This window comes from Momordica charantia (assembly GCF_013281855.1).
Source record: "Momordica charantia cultivar OHB3-1 chromosome 3 unlocalized genomic scaffold, Mcharantia_2.0 BLBB01000003.1, whole genome shotgun sequence".
NCBI lineage: Eukaryota > Viridiplantae > Streptophyta > Magnoliopsida > Cucurbitales > Cucurbitaceae > Momordica > Momordica charantia.
In genome coordinates this window covers 15,403,631-15,426,741 of record NW_028275161.1, presented here as the reverse complement: position 1 = coordinate 15,426,741, position 23,111 = coordinate 15,403,631, and the positions used below count along the sequence as shown (strand labels likewise).

Below are 23,111 nucleotides of genomic sequence, written 5' to 3'. Positions count from 1 at the left end.
CAAAAAAGGGGTTTTTCGTGGCTATTGAACATATTTTTTGATATTATAATAATTTTTTCAGGTTTAAATACTATTTTGGTCATAATTCTATAATCTTAAGATATTTATTTTAATATTTATACTTTCAAAATGTCTATTTTGATTCTTGTATTTCTAAAAAGTGATAATTTTGATCTGTTCATTTTTATTTTTATCTCATTTATTTCGATCATAATTTTAGCATGTTACTTTATTCATTTTGGAGACAAAAAATTAAATACATATCTTACTTGATTGGATTTTAAATCGACGGATTTTAAAACGAATTTGAATGTTTGTTAGGACTTAAAAGATGAATGATTTCAAATCGTTATTTTTATTTTATTTTATTGTTTTTTTTAGGAAATTTGGATTAAATCAATTCTGTAAGATTTTTGTAACGTCCGAAACCCAAGATTTAAACCAATTTGAAATTCTTTTAGAGTATATTTACAAATAGCTTATTCCTTTGAGTTTCTAATTTCTTTCCCAAATAAGTGACATTTGTATCCTTTTGTTAAATGATAAAGAAGAATAATACAACTTTTAAAAGTATAATGATTAAAATTAAAGTTAAAAAGGCACCAACACTAACACTAAAAATTTATAGTTCAACCTAAAAATAATCGATAGGAAAAACATCATGTTCATATTTAAAAGAGAAACATAAAAAAGGTTTTAAAAGGTTTATATAGAAATATAGTTATTGAAAAATAATTAAAAATGCAATATTTTAGGGTACGTTTGATTGGTAATCAGAAAACATAAATTTGAAAAAAATAAAAACCAGGGTTGTATTCTTTGTTTTCAGTGTTTTCAGATATGTGTTTGGTAGCAGATTTGGTAATTGAATCTTAATTTAGAAAATTGTTCAATGTGTGTTTAGTAATATATTTGTAAACTAGAAGTAGTTGCAAACTAAATTTTAGTTTAATCTTTAACTTATATTAATTAATTTATTAACAATTTTTTATGAATTTTGTATAATTGTTATTTTACAAGGTTATATAATTCGAATACATTATATTTTACATGTTTTAATTTTAACAAATATAAAATGAGTTTATAATATGAAGTAATATATTTATCAAAGCTTTTATCATTTTTAATGTAATTCTGCATCTTCAAAATTTCAAATTCTGAATCTGAAAACACTGAAAACATACAAAAATAGTTTTCAGAATTTCTACCGTTTGAATCATAGAATTCGAAAAACAGTTTTCAAAAACAAATATCCAAAATCGTGCCAAACGTGTATTCGCTGGATCCATTTGATGCAGTGAATCTGAAAACAAAAAACAGAATCCGAGTTTTCAACCAAACAGGTCCTTAGTCTCTCGACCTAATTACTTTGGCTCATACTGTTATCTCGTAATTAATTATTACTTATAAATATCTTGACTTTGAATATGTATATTAATTAACATGCTAATATGGATATTAATAAGAATTACATAAATTGCTTAAAGTTATATAAAGTAGGTACTCGAGTAATACTAAAGACAAAAATAAGTACTTTTTACAGTTTATGTACTATAAATAAACCTTCAAAAGAGTAAGAGACCAAAATCCAAATAGTTGTGGTCTTTATATATATATTACAAACTAAAACATACATTTTTAAAAGTTTTAAAGGACAAAATAAATACAGAGAATGTTATTCTCTATAGGTGGTTGAATTTAAAAAATGTTGAATTTGAAATTTTTAATTCTAGGTATATTAAATCTCTGGCGGCTTCTATTAGATAATTTTTAAAATCCGAATATCTATTACACATGAAATTGAAATACTGCAGGATCTATTACATACAAAATTGAAAATGCAGGACATACTAAATACTTCTAAAGGTTTTTTGTTTTTTGAGAAATAAATATTTCTAGAGTTGATATACCTATTAAACACTTTTTGTTATTTAGGAACTTATTAGACCATTTTTAAAATTCAAATACATACTTAACTTTTTCTTAATATATAGGTGGAGATGAGATTCGAATTCACAATCTTCTAACCAGAGATAGCCACCTTAACAAATTGAGTTAGGTTCAATATGACATATTAAACCTTACCTAAAAAGTTTAGGACCAAACTTTCGGTGGAGTGACTTCATAATTTAAGTTAAACTTATAACTTTCTAAGTTTGAACCAAAAAGGAAAAAAGAAAAAAGTTAAAATATTCTTTTGGTACACGTACTTTTTGACATCAATTCATTTTAGTAATGTATTTACAAAGGATTCATTTTGACCTTTTGGACTTTCAAATTTTATTTTTATTATTATTAATTTTTTATAATTATAGTCACTGTAATTTCAAAACGTCCATTTTTAGTAACTGTACTTTTAAAATGTGACAAATTTGATATTTATTTGCAAAATTTTAACAAAATTTTTTTGCACAATAGAAATGAAACCCTTTAGAGTGTCATGGTAAAATTATAATAGACAGAAATGAGATAAAAATGAAAAATAAATGGTCCATTTGACAAGGTTACCATTTCTTATTTCTTGTTTCAGTTTCCAATTTTCTTAAGAAATTTAAAAATTTTTTGCAGGTAGCTATGTTTTTGATTTATGATTTCATGAAAACATTATCAAAATTGTATTTTGAAAACAACAGTTTTTTTTTTCCTGGTATGTTTCCAATTTGTTCCAAAACATAAATAAAAATACTATTTTATCAAATTTGAATTCATTGATGTTTTGACCATACAATTCATTTTCCTTTGTTAAAAAAATGAAGAAACATGAATGTTATCAAACTAGCTTAAAGAGATCAAAATAATATTAAACGAGCTCAAAGAGACCAAAATAATCGCTCTTTAAAAATATATAGACTAAAATAGACTATTTAAAAATCCAACCAAAATAATATTTAAACAAAAAAAATGAAAAAAGTGAAAAACCTCCAATATCATAATACAAAGGAAAAAAAGAAAGGAATCTCAATTTCCAATATGGAGACTATATCAATGTAAATAAAAATAAAAATAAAAATAAAAAACTGTAGAGATGAAAAAAGAAAAATGAAAAATGAAAAACAACTTTTAAAGGGGGGAATAAAGGCATGTGACAGTGAGGGAGGCATCAAATCAGGGCGAAAAAGAATAATTGGAATCATTTGGGTATAAATTTAAATTCCCAAAACTTGTCAATTTTCCTCTTCCTGTGGGAGAGAGAGAAAAGAAAAAGAAAATCACTGGGAGTCTTTGGTAATTTTCCGGGAAAATCTTATCCATTTCTTCTTCTTCTTCAACTCCCAAAACTTTTTAAAAGCCTTCCCCCAAATCTCCATTTCTCTGAAACAACAGAAATCCGAAGACAAAGAGAGAGAAAGAAGGGAGAGAGAGAAATTTCTTACTTCTTTCCTCCGATGGCGACTGGTAAGAGTTACTTCTCTCGTTCAAAGTTCCGGTTTCTTCCCGGCGCCGACGGGGCGGACCGCCGTGGCGCCGCCTGCGGTGACTCCATCTTCGAGCTCGACGAGTCCGACCTCTTCAACTCGCCGCGCTCCGGCGCCTCGCCGGAGCGCCGGAGACCTGTTTCCGCCGCGCGAATCTCGAAGCGGATGTCGGCGAAGGTCGTCGACGCCGGAGACCGGAGCGTGGCGGTCGCGGCGGCGGCGTCGCTGCCGGTCAACGTTCCGGACTGGTCGAAGATCCTGAGGAACGAGTACATGGAGAATCGGAGAGACAGCTTCGACGATGACGGCGATGAGGCCGACGGCGGCGATGAGTTCGAGGACGGACGATTTAGGGTTCCGCCGCACGAATTTCTGGCGAGGACGAGGATCGCTTCGTTCTCAGTCCACGAAGGAATCGGAAGAACGCTGAAAGGAAGAGATCTGAGTAGAGTCCGAGATGCGATTTGGCAGAAAACAGGTTTCGAAGATTGAATCGAGGAATCGAACGCATACGACAACAAACAATTTCCGCGAGAAATATTTTCCGAATATTCCCCATAGGATATACGAATTTCTTCGATGAGTAAGACTTTTGATCTCTCTCTCTCCCAAAATTTTTGATCGGTTTCTCTTCTCCACTTCCTCCACTTTTTTTGTCCGTTTTCCGTTTGACCGCCGCATCTGAGCGGCGTTTTGATCGCTCCGATCATCGTTTTCGCGTCTGTAACTCGGAATATTTTGTACTTTGAGATTAAAATATCGTATACTTTTTCTTCTATGTTCTTCCTCAGTTCTTCGTCTTCGGTCAATACCAAACCATCAGGGGCATTTTGGTAAATATAAATTAATTCATCTGAAAAGATGCCGTCTTAGTCTTTAATCAAAAAAATTATAATAAAATAAAAACATACAATTTTTATTTGTTTTTTTTTTGCTTGGAAGTTTTAGGTTTATGTTGTGATTATTTTAATGTTGTAAAACTCTCTAATTTATTTATCTTTAAATAAAATTTTCTTTTTCCAAAGTTTCTTTTACTTTTTCATACCCAATCATATAAGACCACTTCGGTATAAGGGTGGGGTTTTTTTTTCTCCTTTTAAAAAAAATAATTTAATATTGACCTTTCTTTTATTGAGATATTAGTCTCTGTCTTTAAACACGGTATTTGAATTTTTCGATTCAGAAAAATTACGAAAATAACCTTTGAATTATTGGGTGTTCCCATTACAATCAAGTTTAAAGGTGGGTTAGAGTTTAATTTTAATATTTTTATAACTCGAAGGGTAGTTTATTCCTATTTTAAATACTTTAAATTATTGTATTTTAAAAATATCTATTTTAGTAATTTTTTTTTTCATTTTCATTTAATTATAATTTTATTAAATTTTTTAAGATGTAACTATAAATTTGTATCAAACATAGAAGCTCGGAATGAACCTCTGAGACAAGATGAACCAAAAGTAAAAATATATTTAAATAGTATTAGTTTTAGAAATTTCATAAATTTGGAGCTAAGTAATTGTATTTAAGTGATGGAGTAATTATAAATGGTAGGTTTATTTATATCATTTAAATGAAGCAAGCATGAAAATGATGATGGAGCTGCATTAACATTAGTGGTTAGGCTAAATATACCAAATTATTCTTAATTTAGTTTTATCCTTAATCTATTAGAAATTAGACAATAATTTCTGCTAATTGGCCAACAGCTACCCCTACCACTAATTTTTAGAACTCTTTTTTGTTTTTTTAAATTAAAAAGGACCCTAAGGTATTGGTGCTGCTGAGAATAGTTGTTCAAATAATAAAATTGTTCATGTATCGGTAAATTATCGTTTGATTTAAATTTAAATATTATTTTATTCCATGTATTTTTACCATTTGTCTGAGGTAACCTCAAAATGTCTATTTTGATTATTGTATTTTTTTTTTTTGAAAAATTTAACTATTTTTTTTTCTTATTTTATTTTTTTCAATCCTAATATTAACTTCATATTTTATTTACTAAATCTTTTAAAATATAGCTATAGATCTTTATTAAAGAGTTTTGATTAAGTATACAATTTAAGTTAATAGTCGTTTTTTAAAATAACAAAGATAAAAGAAAGCCGTTTAGAAATATACAAAAATTAAAAACAAAAAATAGAAGGACTAAATCGAATATTTTGAAAATATAGGAACTAAAATAAAAAAGGGATACAAACTAAAATAATATTTAAATTTTTAATTAACTCATAAGAAACACGTGGTGCACGTGAAATTTTGTAGTTTTTGTTTCAATGCTTAAAGATATAAAAATTAATTAAATAATTAAAATTTTAAAAATAATTTGACTTTTTTATCCCTTAGTATTTATCTCACTTGAGTTTTTCTTCTTCTGTATTTTACACGTTTATCTCATAAAATCAAACTTATTGATAATTCTCATCATCCACTTACTCAATTAATATGACTAAAAATATTATTCTTCAATTACTAAATGTTTTTCTTAAAAAAAATACGTATTCATAGATTTTTCATTTTTTTTCCTGAACATGACAATGCATAATTTGATTTTTTATTTGAGTCATTGAAAACAAATGACAAAAAAAAAAAACCAACAAGTATGTCATCTTTTAAACTTTTTTAATAAATTAATTATTTATTATAAATAATTAAATATTCTTTAAAAGAACAATTATTAACATTGCATTGAAAAAAAAACTAAACGCAGAATGTTTGATCAAATAATCTAATTAAACAAAATGCAAGACATCGATTAAAGGAGAGAAACCTACTGAAAGAGAAAAAAAGTTCAAGTTTTGATGAAGAAAAAATTTCGAGAGAGGGTAAGAAAAAACTCTCTATATAATAAAAATTTGAAACTTTTGAAATTTCGTATTAATTACAATTAAAAATAAATTATAACTTTTTAATTAATTAAACTATATCTAATTGTAACTTTTTATATTCAAAACATCCGAGAGGAAGAGCGTTTTTAGAGAAAAAATTAATCTGAGAAAAGTGGAATTTGTAAGTACGAGAATAAAATATTTTGAAAGAAATGAAATAAAATAAATGAAAAAAAAAAGTGTGGAAGAGAGAGAGAAGGAAAGAATGAGAGAGAACATTTTACGTCGAATACAAAATTATCCTCAAATAAATATAAAAATGATTAAATTAAAAAGACAAAATATAAAATGGATATAGTGAAGATGGCAAAAAATTCGAGACTGTTTCAATATATTTAAGTTTTTTTTTTTTTATAACATTTCATATATTTAAGTTAAATGGTTATAGCTTTAAAAAAGAAAAAGTAAAAATGCAAATTACTTTTAGGCGGTGGGATGTGGGGGCAGTTGAGAAGGAAAAAGACAAGAGAAGGAGGACCTCTTTGCAAAATGACCTAATTTAATGGGTTAATAGAATCGTCTTTTTTCCATTAATAAATTTTTTAATTGTGGACTTTGGAATTGGTGGGTTGATTCCAAAATGCTGAGAACTGGCAGTCTGACCAAAATTTTGAAATGCCCCTTTTTATTTTTTTATAATAAAATTTTGGTTATAAAATTTTTGTTTAGTTCTGTACTTTTTTTTTAGTTCCTATCATATTAGTAACAAGTTAGCATTTAAATTTTAATTTTAGTAGATAATAATTTAGTTTCTAGAGTTAAAATTAAGTTAAAAAATATATTTGATCCTTGTACTTGGATTAAAATAATGATTTAGTCCCTAAATTTTAGTTTGTAACGATTTAATCCCTAAACTTTCATTAAAATAACGATTTAGTCCTTAAACTTTAGTTTGTAACGATTTAGTCCCGTAATTTAAATTTTTTTAACAATTTAGTCCTTATCATGAAAAATCTTACTAAAATTAAGTGTCAAGTTTTGTCATTTAATAACTTAAATCTTTCTAATTTATAGACATATTTGGTCACTCATTGGTTTAGCAATCAATAAATATAAGAAACTTGACAAAAAAAAAATCCACGATAAGGACTAAATCGCTACAAACTTTAAAATACAAGGATTAAATTGTTACATAGAAAGTATGGGGACTAAGTTGTTACAAATTTGAAAGTACAGGGACTAAATCGTTACAAATTAAAATTCAGGTATTAAATCGTTACTTTAACAAAATATAAGGATCAAAAATGTTTTTTAACCTTAAAATTATAACAATTTAGTATCTACCAATAAAAAAAAAAAACTCTCACACTTTTTTATTATATAATGATTTAGTGCTTGTATTTTATAATAATATTTGGTCCCTTATCATTTCATCGATTTACATATATAAGACATTCAATCTTAATAGTATATTTTATCATAGGAATTAAATCGTTGTAAATTTTGAGCTACAAAAACTAAATTATTATATATTAAAATTTAAAGAAGTTAATTGTTACAAATCTGAACATACGAAAACTGAATTCTTACACACTAAAGTTCATGATTAAATTGTTACTTCAATCCAAATACATGGATGAACATGATTTTTTAACCTAAAATTTTTAGAATGGTTTTTTTTCCTTTTCCTTCTATGGCGTGGACTATTTGAAATAAAATAAGTGAGGTAGAGATTTGAACCAAGACTGAAATTAAGATTTGTTAACAATTGACAAACATCACATAAAATAGACATTTTAAATGTTCATGAATTAAAATCGAAAATATCTAAATATTTTTTAAATAGAAACAATTTTCTTTTTGGCTATATCAAAAGAAAAATTGTATTTCACAGAGCTAAATGCAAGAATATATTTTGTTAAAATTAATTTATTGAAAAATCTTTGTATGAAATTAATTAGGGTTTTTAATGTTATCGATTAATAATTTTATTAACGATTTTAATGTAAATTTAAAACGTTAATTCATTAATTATATAAAGTTATAAAACGTTTATTCATTAATTTTATAAAAACATTATTCATTTATTTTAATAAAACGTTTCATTTTTTAAAATAGTTTTGAGCCTCTTTCCAATTCTTCATTTTGGTGTCAAAACGAGTATAGCTCAACAGTAATTGACATATATTTTCAATCGAAGTTGAGAGTTTGGTCCCTATCCCACATCTTGTACTAAATAAAATCCCTCATCTTGGTGTCTGCAAAAGATAGAGAAAAATATATGTTTTGTGGGTTCGGCTTTTTCAAATTGATTTTGAGCATGTTATTTGATTCCAATCCGCTCTGACAAGTGTGTGTCTGAGTTAGGTGTTGCGTTAACTTAGGAGATCACAGTACGATTTAGTATCATGATCGTGTCGAAATTGGTTTCAAAGTAGTGGTTCATCCCACGGCACAACTATCTTTTACATCTCAAATCCTATTTCTTTTCATCTAACCTTGTCTCTCTGTTCATCCCACGGTACAACAATTTAACTTCCCATTTTGCCTTTTAATTTTAATTATTTTCTCTATTAGTCTAAAAGCAATTTAGTCGTTCATCTCTTCCTCCCTCGTTTTCCAAATCCTCTCAAATTTCACAAATTCTCTCTCCCCCTCCCCCGCGTCACTTTCTCTCTCTAAATTCCCTAAAATTCTACCAATTCTTTCAAATATTCTTTATCTTTACCCATTCTAATTTTCTCAAATAATTTTATCTCGCTAAAAAATTTCATTTATCTCTATTATTTATTTCATTACTTTTCTTTCTCAAAAATCCCTTTTTTCTCCGCCCATCCAAATTTCTAGTTCAAATTATCATTTATTTAAATGTATCTGAAATTGGTAAACAAAGTGAACAGAGAGTATTTAGAATAAAGAGAAAATTAGAGGGGTGTAGATTGAGAGAGATAAATTTATAAAGATTGAAAAATATTATTTAGAAAGAGACGTAAAATGGGAGAATTAAGAGAGAGATTTATATTTGAATCACAAAATTGTTAAAATAATCAATAATAAAATGATAAATCTCATGTAGTATATATATAAAAAAAAATCCTACCTAGAGCAATGGCAAAAAAATTATTATTTTTAAACATGTTTGAAAAATGATTTTTTCCACAATCATTAAAATTGATATAAATTTTAAATAGAGACGATTTTAAAGTCGCAATATTCAGAGAAATAATTTCAAAACAAACTATTTTTGTAAATACTTATTAAATCGACCATTTTTTAACTTACCCCTAGCAACGGGGACAAGTAGAAAAAGGTGACCATTACACCAAACAAAAGGTGATAAGACCGTTGGATTTTGAATCCGTTTTCTTGGGCCTTGGCCCACATTTACGGTCTTTTTGGACCTGGATGGTCAAATCTATGAGATATTATAATAATGGTTAAATGACTTTTTTTTAAATAATGAAAAAATATTTTGACAAATATATCGTTGTAACCAATTAGATATATATACATAATTATAGGGATTTAAGGTTTTTACGAATAGCAAAAACAATCATTGACTGGCTAACTCGTGCAATAAAAAAAAACCTTCGCCTTAATATTAAGGAAATCAACTCTATCTAATAAAAAGTAAATAAAATTAAAATAATTATCTTAAATATAATTTTAAATCGGTAATTATAATTTGAGAGTAGATTTAAACAAATTTTGATAAGACTGTGTTGAGGTAGATTTTGAAATTTACCAATCTAAAATAAAAGATTTTCAAATGGGTGAGTAAATATAATTACGAAATCAAACTACCTTTATTGGATTTTTAACAAATTAGAGTTTGGCCCAATCATCCCTTTCTTTTGCACGCCCTTCACGCTGCCGCCTGCCCTCTCTGCTTCTCGCTCCGCCACCACATCGCCCAACCTGTTGTCGCGTCGTCCAGACCGTCCAGTCCCAACCTAGATTCGTCCATTCCGTTGTCGCGTCTCTCCTTCCGACACAGATCCGTCCCTCCCTGCCGCTGCACCATCTGTGAAGAAGATGTATAGATGTAATAGTTTATATATGGCTTGTTTGTTTTTTAAAAAATCCTCACATAGTTGATTTATCTTTATATATACGGATTGAATCATCAATGATCCAGGAAGAGACTCCAATAAATACTAGATGATGTGATGATGTCCAGGGAAAGACCTAAGGAGAGATTCCATTAAATACTAGAGAATGTGATGATGTCTAGGGAAAGAAAAGTAAGAAATGGAAGGAAACCAGCAAAAACAGAATCTACAATAAAGTAAGAACTCAAGAAGGGATATTTGTATTAAATAGTAATAATTACAAATTATATTGAGTAAACTAATTAGGGATATTTGTGTTAAATAGTAATATTTACAAATTAGATTCAGTAAACTAATTCTACTTACGGAAAAGGAAAGGGTCTCAAAATAGCTGAGGGAGAGCGCGTTGTTGGTGAGGTAATTATTGGGATATACATGTACTAGCTTTCTATTTATGATATTTTACTTGTATATTGACTTTCGTATTTGGTTGTTTCTTGAATTGATATATACATCTATTGACTTACATGTTTTGTTAATTGTTGAATTATCGGTTTTCAGGCCTAAATCGACCAACCGACCGACCGACCGACTATTCCGTTGGTTGGTGGAGAAGCAGCAAAAATGGTCGGTCGATTTCCATTTCTGGAAACCAACCATGCGTCGGTCAGCGTCGATTTAGGCCTGAAAACTGAGCCGACCGATCGTTGTGCACCCCTAATTAAAATTGTGAAAAAAATTAAATAAAAAAATTAAGAAATCATAATGGTCACTTCTAAAAAGCAAAGGACCAAAATGTATATTTTGAAATTACAAGTTTTAAAATAAACCAAAAGTTAGAGTACATCGACCAAATAAACATTTTCAAAGTACACGAATCAAAATATCCCCCGGTCTTCGACCCGAGCTGTATGAGGTAGAAACTCGTTTCACTTACGATTTGGAAGACCAAAGCTAAAATTAGAAAGAGCAAAAACAAAAAAAAGTATATATATATATATATATATATAATAGAACATGTAGTGGTGAGATCCAACTTACAACTTCTTAGATATATGCCAATTATTAAAGAGATATGCTGGCTTTGACATATAATATTTTAGATTACATGGTTGTAAATATCTGTCGACATTTTTATCGACATATCAATGTTTCAATGAATTCGACATTGACATGAGAGGTAAATCGACATTTCTATCATAGTATAAGAAAATCGACAAAATATGAAAAATATCGACAGAATGTCAATAATATATACATAATATTAATATTAACTATTTTTAATTAATTTAGAAATAGGAAAATGGTTATTTGTTAATTTAAATATTTTTTTACGATTTTTTAATATTTCTAACATTTACATAAATATCTATCAACATCGACATTTTATCGATATTTCTATCAATTCATTTTTTTTGAAATGGAAAGATATTTCCATGAAATTGAAACCGCAATATTTCCATCGACATCGATATTTAATCCACGGAATAAGACTCTTATTTCCATTGATTTTTTTTTCATAACACCCATAGGATTTTTATAAATTTATCGGAAAAACATTTTCCGACCCGACCCGACCGAATCCGACCCGACCTCACCACGAGCGCCACGCCACTCGGATCCCTCCTTCCCACCAAGTGACGACAATCTTCACAAACGGCGAACTGGCACAAGCCTTTACGCTCTGGGTTTCACCTTCCCCTCCCTCTGATCACGAAAACCAGTTTCCAATCGGAAACGGAAGCAACAATTGAAGTTATAATCCGACGATGTCTTCTGGGTTGAGTTCACTTTCATCGAGTGATGAACTCGATGAATTCAACCCTAAACCAACGCCCACTGCGCCACCTAAACCTCTCGAAGAAGAATTGGCGTCTCTAGCATTGACCTTACCCCATCCCGAGCTGCTCTCCGATCGGCAGGATGTCAATGGCGTCCCAAATGGATCCCCGGCGGATGGTTCTCAGTTCGGAATTCAACAGAATGATGGGGAAATGAGGGACGGGGCAGTTCCCGAGGAAAACGTTGTGGGAAATTCGGAAAGTTCGGTGCGAGGTGGAATTGGTGGTGCGGGTGTTGTGTGGGGGAGGACCAATTCGGAGATAGAGGTGGATAGACCGGCCAGCCCTAGTAGTAGTGGGTATGCTGGTGAAAGAGGAAGCAGCAGTGCTAGTAGCGGCAGGTCAGAGATGGATGGGATTGCTGAGGACGAAATTCAGGAGCTGAGAGATGACGCTTCTGTTGGTGTTTCTCTGCCCTCGTGGGTTCCTGGGAAGCGGCATGGCAATGAGGTACTGTAATTTGGCAACTTGTTGACGACTGTTTGCTTTTTGATGGTATCAAACTAGCATAAAATTTGATTGAAGTCTTTTTTTAACTCCTTGCCTTGCGTTGTCTATGGAATAGATCATGAATGATTATCGATGCTTAGTACTTGCTTGATTAGGGATACTTTTGTTTGGAACCACCCTGACCCTTAGGGTGTGTTCTTGTGTAGATTTTTCTTTGTCCTAGTTGAGCACCCTTCACTTGCATAAGTTTCTCCTCGACCCCTTAGCATTGGAAGGTAAAAGTCAAGGTTAAAATGTTTTCTTGTCCATGGGAGGATTAACACCATCAACTTGTTGTGGAGGAGTCGGCTGACAATTTTGATTTAGGATAAATTTTTGGATACTTTGGGAACGTTTCTGGCTTGCTATAGGTTGTGTTGTTTGATGATGAAGTGTTTCTTTATTTGCCATTTCGGGATAAGTGAAGAGTTATTTGTGGTAAAGGTCAGGTAAAGATCAAAATCCTAACTGGTCTAGGGAAAATTCAGGTAAGGATCTTTGTGGAATAATCTCAGGCAAATCCCCATTCTCTTTTACTAAGGTAAGGTACCACTATACCAAAAACCCTCAATGTCTCCAGGGTCCTGGCCTTTGAGCGGGCGCGAGTGCCCCTGGGAACAGGGGAGCAAAGCTCCGACTCTCAGTTATCAAAAAAAAAAATAGTCAAATTCTTTGTGGATGATGGATAAATTGCATGTTTATTTAAACTTCTGCACGATCCATAAAATTAATATTTTCATAATTCGCTCGGGACTTGCACATGTTAGGTGTTGTTTTGGATTTTCAGTTGGATCTGTCCACTTTTATACTTTAGTTAACCACTTGTTTGCATGTAACATAAAGTACTTGAAGTTCAAACCATTATGAATTCGCTAGTATATGTTGATTTTAATGTATGTCGCAAGGAGCAATTGTCTTTTTATAGTTAGGCCCAGCCATCAGTAGTTATACTGTAAATACAGGCTTCGAAAATATAGCTCCTTTCAGTTATATCGTTTTAGTTACCCAGAAAAACTGCTTATCACTTTTGCTTCTTTGTGGTCACTGACCTGACATACATTGATTGTTAGCAATATACCTTCTCTGATTGGTTCTCTCTTAAAGCTCAGGATGATGCTTCCATATCATGGAGAAAAAGGAAGAAGCATTTCTTTATTCTGAGTCATTCTGGAAAACCTATTTATTCCAGGTTTGTTCATTTTCTGCTTATTTTAGTATCATAAACTGTTCTATTTGTTTAAGGAATTCTAATTTGCAACCTTCTGCTGTAATCTTATTTTGATTTTGTCTAATGACATCCAGATATGGAGACGAACACAAACTAGCCGGATTTTCAGCCAGCTTGCAGGCAATCATTTCTTTTGTGGAGGATGGGTAAGTAGCTGGAATTTTCTGTTTTACCAATGAAATATTTAAGCGTTATGATATTCAAAATCTCAGGTAACATCTCCTCTGAATGAATGCTGCACATTCCTGATTGATTAATTTCCTTTTCAGGGGTGATCGTGTCAAATTGGTTAGAGCTGGAAAACACCAGGTTTTTAAAATTTTTATTTTTATTTATTTTATTTTTTATTTTAAATATTTATATATATCATTGGTTACATTCAATGTTGGTTATTGGAGTTCAGTATTCTTTGAACTTTAGGCCATGCATGGGAGTGAGAATGGATCTGTCCCATGTATATTCTTGTAATAATTCTGGAATTTCATTCTTGGGCCCTACCACTTATTCACTTATATTTTTATTTTCTTTCTACTTTGTTTGGGTCTCACAACAATTTGATTTTCATTTTCATTTTATATTAGTAAAGAATATCAACGGCATTCTCCTTGTTCTAATTCATATTCCAAAATAATGATTTTAGAAATTCTATTCCCATTCCACAATTATTCTTTTCAGTTAATTCTCATTTCAATTCTGTTTGATGAGACCTTAGTTCTCTTAGTTGACTTGTACTTATTCAAGCCATTCTCTCTTGTTATCTGTATACTTTATGTCCCCCTTTTGCTAAGCCGTTAGAGGTAATCAAAATCATTGAGAAGCTATTTGGAAACTTTCTCCGAGAAGGGGCCTACAGGCTAGGTGGGACTCATCTTGTGAATTGAGCAAAACTAAGATTAAGAAGCCCCTCTCCTAGGGAGTCTTGGCATAGGGAACATTAAAAAAAAAAAAAAGAAATCTTAGCAAAATGGATATGGATATTTGTTGAAAAAATGAATGGATATAGAAAAGGGGAGGGGTTCTTTGGGAAGGGGTTCTCTCTACCCCTCGGCCCTAGGCTGTCCTTTTGTGCTTAATACATATCTTTTCCGTTTCTTATAAAAAAAAAAAAAGAAAGAGAAGGGAAGCCAGACAAGAAGACCCAAATGTATAAATAACCCCTCTCCCTCATACCCACACATAAAAATGATAAATATATAATTTATTTTCCTCTTCTTTTCTTCCCTTTTCATTGGTTATATAAGAACTTTAAGCATTTGTGTAAATATATATATGTGTGTATGTGTATATATCAAGCTTCTCAGCTCACCTAAGCCCATGCATTCTGTCTAGGCCGCAAGGAGTTTTGTGTCGTAATGGGGTTTCTCCTTTAAAAAACATTGATGTGAGGGGAAAGCAAAAGTGCCCTTGGAAAAAGTATTGCAGCAAATAGATAATAACTGTTTGTATTATTGCATTCCATCTGTGGATATGCTGCCTTAAAAGTTAAAACTAGTTGAGTTGGCTACCTTTATTTGCTGTTGCTGATTTCAACCTGAGTTCTGAATGCGTGTGCAAAATATTTATGAATGTCTTATTTTTAAAATGATATGTCTGCAAAAGTTATTTCTTTTCACTTTTAAAGAACTATTGTGTTTGTTCATTTGTCTTCTGGTGCTTGTAATAATAGAGGAACTGGAAACTGGAGGAAATCAGATGGAACACCCTGTTTTTTCATTTCAGATTTCTGATTTTGCTTGTGTTATATAAATAAAATTTGTTTGTAATTTCCCCATCTCCAGGTCGTCTTTCTTGTGAAGGGTCCGATTTACTTGGTTTGCATCAGCTGCACAGAAGAGCCCTATGAATCATTAAGAGGCCAGTTGGAACTTATTTATGGTCAGGTAACTTTGGTTCTGCTTGTAACTCATTTAGAAATTTCTTCGTTATTTTATCTCCTGCTTTTCTAGATGATTCTTGCTGTTTGTTTGTGCAAGAAGCTGCTCCTCTTACTTATTGTTTTCTTAAAATTTTTATGAATGAAATATGTGTTGCCATCATGGTTTCTTCACTTATTTGATATATTGTAATGCGTGCATGCAGATGATACTTATTCTAACAAAGTCTGTAAATAGATGTTTTGAGAGAAATCCCAAGTTTGATATGACTTCTCTTCTTGGAGGAACAGATGTTGTCTTCTCCTCTCTCATCCATTCATTCAGTTGGTTAGTTTCAGCACTCTCGACCTGCCTCTATCTGTTTTTCTGGATGAAGAACACAAGTCTGTTCTCTTTCCCCTTGTAAACTGCTTGTGCTCTTTCCTGAACTTTTATTCTGCTTATGCAAAAATATGGCACTTTCCTCACCAATTCAGTGTGAATAAGACTTCTGTTGACTATGATTTTGAATGGAAAATGTTGGCGATGGTTTCACATTCTTGTTAACATAATATTGTAGTTTGTGCGTCAGTAGCAGTGTAAATGGATGTCAAGAGCATAGATTTGTAGGTTGCTCTTTCGTACCACACATAACGTAACAGCTATTTTTTTTTCAGTCAATTTAAACTCACTTTTTTTTCTTTCATATATAATGTATGCTCAAGTATACTTATGGTGGAGTGTGGGTGGGTGTACAGTTTGCATGTTTCAGTGGGCTGCATTGGATTTCATGTCGTCCACCTTTTACAAAAATTAATTTACAAATTGTTCTCTTAGTTCTATTGATTGGTCCAACTTCAGGAACCCTGCTACTTTTCTTCATGCATACACTTGTCTTCCTCTCGCTTATGGTACAAGACAAGCTGCGGGTGCAATATTACAAGATGTTGCTGATTCAGGCATTCTTTTTGCAATTTTAATGTGCAAACATAAGGTGAACTTTTATCTTCTTGTCCTGCTCCTGACCCTTGACACTATGTTTCATGCTCTCTGTACAATATATAAGAATTATATTGCAGGTTATCAGTCTTGTTGGTGCCCAAAAGGCTTCTCTTCATCCCGACGATATGCTACTACTTGCCAACTTTGTGATGTCGTCAGAGTCCTTTAGGCAAGTTTCAAATTCTTGGTTATATTGGTTCTGCTTCATCTAGAACAACCAAATTTTGCATTTTTTTTAAAATAAGAAACAATTTCATTGATGATTGAAATTACAAAAGGCGAAAAAACCCACAAGAAAACTTGAGGAGTTACAGAAAACTTCTCCAATTGGTTAGTATAGAATTCATACTGTATGAAAGAAAATAATGAGACTCTTTACACCAAGACATAGCATGAAAAATGATGTTGTCAAATAGGTTCATTATAGGAAGCTCTTTGTTATGGAAGAGCCTATGGTTCCTTTCATTCCAAAATGTCCAAAGAAAGGCTCGGATAAAGTGCTTCCACAAGGTCTCTTTTCCTTTCTTGAAGGGGTGACCACAAAAACGAGTGAGTAAGGCTTGGATGTCAAATGGGAGAGCAACTGATTTTGCTTCTGAAGCTTAGTAAATTAACTTTGGCATAATTGAAGTTCTAATTGTTAATGTTATGTCATTTTTTCTTTGCCATCTTTGGACAACCTTTGCTACTCCATGTGATGGATTGCATAAATTTCGCTTTCTACATGTATGTGTGCTTTATGTGCTTATATTTATGTAATACACATGCATATATTCGCATAATAATCTTTAATCATGATTGTTATTTCCTGATTTCTTATCAAATACCTAAGCCATTTTCTTTACTGCAAAATATTCATTTGATTTAAGATGCAACGTTGAGGACTTTGTGAAGTTAAAAAAAGCCTGTATCAACATCCTGTATTACCTGTTTTGTGTTTTACATTTCCTTTTAGAACTGCATATTAATTACTTCTAATTTGGTTGATGTGGATTTCATCTTAAATTGGCATTTCTTATCAATAAACAACTGGTTAAATTTTCATTTTATTTTTCTCCTTCTAATGCAGGACTTCCGAGTCTTTCTCTCCAATATGCCTTCCAAGATACAATCCAATGGCATTTTTGTATGCCTATGTTCATTATTTTGATGTGAGTGAGAATGATCCTCCAAATTTTATTTTGCAACCTAAATGAAAAAAATATCAGTGACATTTATGAGCTTTAGTGCTTTATTGGTTTTTTGAAAAGATGAATTAACTAATAAAATGATAGGCCCTTGATTAATTAACGTGTATAGTAGGAATCATGTGAAGGCTTATTGCAGATTAATGTGTTCACTGTGCAAGTAATGTGAAGGCTTGATGTAGTTAAAGAGAATATTTTTGGGAGTATATGAGAAGAATTACATAGATCTTGAAAACAAGATAGTTTTAGTGGGAAATAACCTGGAACCTATCTGACGTGTGAAGGATGGATCAATTATAGCTGAGAAAATTTAGGGTTGTGCAAAGATGCTAGTTGTTGTGGTTCTCACTAGAGTGATTGAAGAAGGATAGAGTGGTGGAGCTTTACAGAATGTGAATTGCTATGAACTTGAAGGAACCTTGAGGTTCTCATCGTCATTTAACAGCCCAGATTGGTGACACAAAGTGGAACAGTACTCTGTAGTGAATCGATTGACAGAGGCCGAGAAACTAGAAGTTGCTATGTTATGTTCTGGAAGGAGAAGCTCCTCCGTTGCATCAAAAGATGGATGGTCGAGACCAATAGAAAGTAGGAAGGGTTATCCCAGCAATTACTTAAGAGATTCCAGCCTACCCATGGAGGGACGTTGTGTGGGATTTTTTGCATCGCACCAAGCACCACTGTCAAATAATATTGTTGTTTGTTTGAACAATATGCAGCTCCATTTTTGGATGTGCCAAAATTGGTCTAGGAAAGCTAGCTCGCTAATGAGCTAAAACCTTGAATCTATGATAAATCAACCTATTCAAGGAGCAACTCCTGAAAATGTGATTCAGATCTTCACTCTCGTTTCCAACAGTCTTGTAAATTAAATTAATACCAACCCACATTTGAAGGGATGTGTTAAGAATAAATCAATTGACTAAATTCATCCTAACTTAATAGATTAAGTTGTGTAATTTAATAGGTATTACAGTGGGTATAGTAATTATGATGTTCTTTAGAATAGTATTGTATCATCCTCACTGCATATTGACTCAATAAATGTCTTGTGGCAGGTTAACACTTACTTGATGCTTCTTACAACTAATTCAGATTCCTTCTATCACTTAAAGGAATGCAGGTGAAATAGACATCATATCAGTACCTTTAGGATGTCTTTGTGTTTGGTTGTCAACTAAGAAAATAATTGCATATTTTTTACCTACCATAATTTTGTTTGTTCTCCTTACACAAAAGAATGTCCTGCCAACTCAACTTACTGGCTTCTAGAAATTCAGTTCAGCTGCATAAATTGCATTGAAGTTTTGGCCAAATCATTTATTCCCATCAAGCACAAATTTTGCTGATCCTCTTTTTCATTTATTTTTAGCTAGGATGGTACACTGTATAAAATGTCATGAGAAAAATGCGCATATATTCTTCATCTCAAGCAACATAGAATGACATTGAATTTTTTGTCAAGAATTGGGCTGACCACAACCTCATTGTGCCTTTATTATTATTTTAAACCTCAAGCCAACTACATATTTCAGTTGTTTTGCTATTCATAGACATGGTTGGGTGATTTATTCAAGAATTGATGATTAATACTTTTTCCCTTCTTCACATGTTCGATGAAATGGATGCAAAATCATAGGATTCGTATTGAATCTGTCCTTTTGAAGTCGAATGTTCTTAGTGAAGTTCAGAGATCCATGCTTGATGGTGGGATGCGTGTTGAAGATATGCCTGTTGATTCTTCACCTCGTTATAGAACTATATCTCCTCATTTGGGCCAACATAGAGCTCCATCAGAACTTCCTGAAAGATTCAAGGAATCTTATGCTGGGATAGGTGGTCCTGGTGGACTCTGGCATTTCATTTACCGCAGTATATATCTGGATCAATATGTATCTTCTGAATTTTCATCACCAATTAGCAGTCATCATCAACAGAAGAGGTACTCGTGGATGGTTTTCTGAAGCCCTTATTAATCATGTATTTGTTAAATTGTGAATTTTATATTTTACATGTTTGTCTTGAATTATTTACTTTTGCAGGTTGTACAGAGCATACCAAAACATTTATGCTTCTATGCATGATAAAGAAATCGGCCCACACAAAACCCAGTTTAGAAGAGATGAAAACTATGGTACTTTTTTGTTTTCCCTTGACATTTCGAATTGGATTAAAACAATAATTTAATTGATTTTTCCCTCTCTCTCTCTTTTTTTTTTCACTTCCACTCTTGATGGTAGGGTTTTTTTTTTTTCTCTTTCAATTGAATAGAAATTGCTTTTCAAATTATAACTTTATTGGCCATCTCTGTTCTTTATTCATTGTATTTCTTTTTTATCAGACTTGGACGTTTTCTTTTGACTTAGTTTGTTTCTTATTGTTTTTATTACCCATCAAAATCTGTTATTGACTTACTACATCTAATATATTCCTTTGGACTTTGTCTACTGGATGGAGCCCCGCAAGCCACTGTCCTGATAAAAACTTTGATTTTTATTGGAGTTTTTGCCTTCCACAGCCTTAATCAAACTAGGCTCAAGTCCAACATATCATTATAACACTGATTTGCAGAACCTTGTATCAGGGCTATGGTTAGGTTTAAATTGTGAAATAGAGGAAAGAGTGGGTCGTTTCTGTTTTCAGCTGCATTAAAATCCATTATTTGTTATAAATATTCGTGAACACAACAGCACTAATGTTTCAATGATGGTTTTTATTGGCAGTTCTACTCTGCTGGGTCACCCAAGATTTTGAGCTTTATGCAGCATTTGATCCTTTGGCTGATAAGGTATTACTTTTGTCAGATTTATGAGTATTTCTGGTTGGCTGAAAAGGTTATTTAACTGAAGTCATAGTGACATATTCTTGCTTGTTGGTATTTTATGTTTGTTGATATGAATTTTAATTTTATATTTTGACAAGAAAAGCACACTTTTTTATTGATTTTTGAAAAGTTACAAACTAGTAACTACTAAAAGAAACAATAGAAATTTTAATGGTTAATATCTCAATTCTTCAATACATGAATGGTATATTAGGATTTAGCTCCTAATGTGGAAAACAGTGCCTGGAAATTATTTAGCACGCACAAAGGCCTAGCTTTGTGGAGGAATGTTTTGGTGGTACTTGGAAATTTGGAATGTAGGAATGGAAGAATCTCGTAAGATAAGTCTCCAAGACCTTACGGGATGGAACTGCTGTTTCATGTATCTAATTGGCCTTTCTGTTTCTAGAGAATCCAATCCGATTTGTCTCTTTTTCCAGATCCCCCTTTCTTAATTTTCTTGTCGTTAATTGAATTCATATTTCCTTCTCTTCTACCAAAACAAATCAAAAGGAAAGGAAAGTTCTATTGTATTTACTAATATTAGATACATGTCTTTCTTGCTGGTATCCGTGTTCAACACTAGAGATTTGGATAATATTGAGGGATGTTAACATCTTCATGAAATCTTACTTTTACTGATTTGTTGTATCTACACTCTTATTTGCACTACTCTGATTATAACCTTGCGGATATTGAGACTTTAGAGAGCAAGGATTTCTTAGGATAGAGGTACTTAAAAGAGAGAGTTTGGAGCCTCTTCCTTTGGGGTTCAATCATTACTCTTCCTTGATACTTCCATTTCTCTTTTTTCCCCTACTACTGACCACTGGAACTCGCTTTTGTAACTATTTGGCTTTCTTTTTTCATTTCCTACTGCTCCTACCCATGGTGTGTGCGCGCTTATGTAGCCTTGCTTTTATTCTTCCCTTGGTATTGTGAGTTTTCCTTTTGGGGGAAATTTTTTTTTCTAATTGTACATGATATGATTCTACAGGCTTTGGCAATAAAGATCTGCAATCGAGTTTGTCAATGGATTAAAGATGTCGAAAACGAAATTTTTCTGCTGGGTGCGAGCCCATTTTCATGGTAACATTCCATGTATTATAATTTTTGTGTATTAAATGTTCGTACACATTTTTTCTTTTTATCATTTTGAGCTCAGTTATAATAGTGTTCTTGATCTATTAGCTAAAAGTACCTTCCACGGTTTTGCATTTATCTATATTGTAGAGTGTAGGCTAGCTCATAAATTTGTATTCATTTTAATTTATCTACTGGAAGAAGAATAGGTACAGTGTATTAGTGAGAAATGTATGAAATGAAGATCTATTTTTGCTAACTATTATAATTAGCTAGGAGGTTTACCAATAGCTCTTAAGAATTAGGCATTAAATATCCACTTTTGACCATTGATGCCACAAGAGTGTGGAGGTTGATGATCTGCTTAAGTGGTGCCCACAAGTGTTAAATCATCTCTATTTTTTCAGAAAAATTTGTTAGGTGATGGGATGGAATAGAGCAATAGAGAGCCATGTGGAATATAATTTTTCTACATTAAAAATTAATGTAGTTTGATCTAGATAGCAATTTCCTCTTAGTGGTCTTTTTCTTATTTAGGCTAATGCAAAGTCAACCTAACAGTACCTTTTAGCATTTTGCTTTCAGGCTTTCTGTACCTGAAATAATCTCTGAACCTTGACCACGCAATTTGTGCAAGTTTTAATTTAAGTAAGAAGTTTCTTCTGTGGACACTCAATGGCAACTAGATTAAACTAGATAGATCAATATCAACTGTTTCCAACCTGATAGCTCAACTGTTTAATATTTAAGGTATATATTCTCAACCGAAAGGTCGGAGGTTCAAATCTCTACATGTAGTTGAACTATGGAAGATATCACCTGTTCACAATAGTTTGAGAGGTTTAACAATAGACTATCAAAGAACAAAAGAAGGAAAAACAAAAGATGTTTGTGTGTTGAACACCAATCTTGGGTGGAGAGTTCCAATCTTTGGAAATGGTGGTCGTGTAAAAACCCCAATAGAATTGAGAGAATGTCTTGTTCCGAGTCGTTGAAATAATGTACATAAAGTCGACGATTGTATCGGGAAGAAGATGATTTCATTATAGTGAGTATGGACCACAAAGAGGTTAAATGCAGGTCCCCCCCTCCCTCTGCTCTAAATTACAAGACTCTTCCCACTTAGGAGATTTGTGGTTCAACTCTCAGTGCTTGAAAGAAAAACAAAAATCTTTCTACTGTTTGCTCCTTTTTGGGGTGTTGGAACTGAGAATTTCAGTGGTTCTTTGTCAACTTCTGGTTTTGCTTTTCTTTTGCTTTTTGGCCTCTGCCAAAAAGGAGATCCCAATCCCCACTTAAATTGCC

At 31.9% G+C, this 23,111-nt stretch overlaps 2 protein-coding genes across 2 annotated transcripts; both read left to right on the top strand.

Moving 5' to 3' along the window:
• The first annotated feature begins 3,168 nt into the window (after nucleotides 1–3,168).
• LOC148212456 (protein S40-4-like) lies at nucleotides 3,169–4,194 on the top strand. The gene has a single exon (XM_088121326.1). It carries the CDS (start codon nucleotides 3,387–3,389, stop codon nucleotides 3,906–3,908), a length of 522 nt encoding a protein of 173 aa, XP_087977452.1. The 5' UTR covers nucleotides 3,169–3,386; the 3' UTR covers nucleotides 3,909–4,194.
• Nucleotides 4,195–11,932: 7,738 nt separating this feature from the next.
• Nucleotides 11,933–22,065, top strand: LOC111020536 (SAND family protein). The gene is made up of 14 exons (XM_022297233.2): nucleotides 11,933–12,590; nucleotides 13,739–13,818; nucleotides 13,932–14,003; nucleotides 14,127–14,166; nucleotides 15,636–15,737; nucleotides 15,937–16,058; nucleotides 16,572–16,704; nucleotides 16,790–16,881; nucleotides 17,782–17,863; nucleotides 18,958–19,022; nucleotides 19,539–19,841; nucleotides 19,942–20,033; nucleotides 20,623–20,687; nucleotides 21,721–22,065. The coding sequence occupies exons 1-14, from the start codon at nucleotides 12,069–12,071 to the stop codon at nucleotides 21,814–21,816; spliced, it is 1,866 nt and encodes a 621-aa protein (XP_022152925.2). The 5' UTR covers nucleotides 11,933–12,068; the 3' UTR covers nucleotides 21,817–22,065.
• Nucleotides 22,066–23,111: the final 1,046 nt, after the last annotated feature.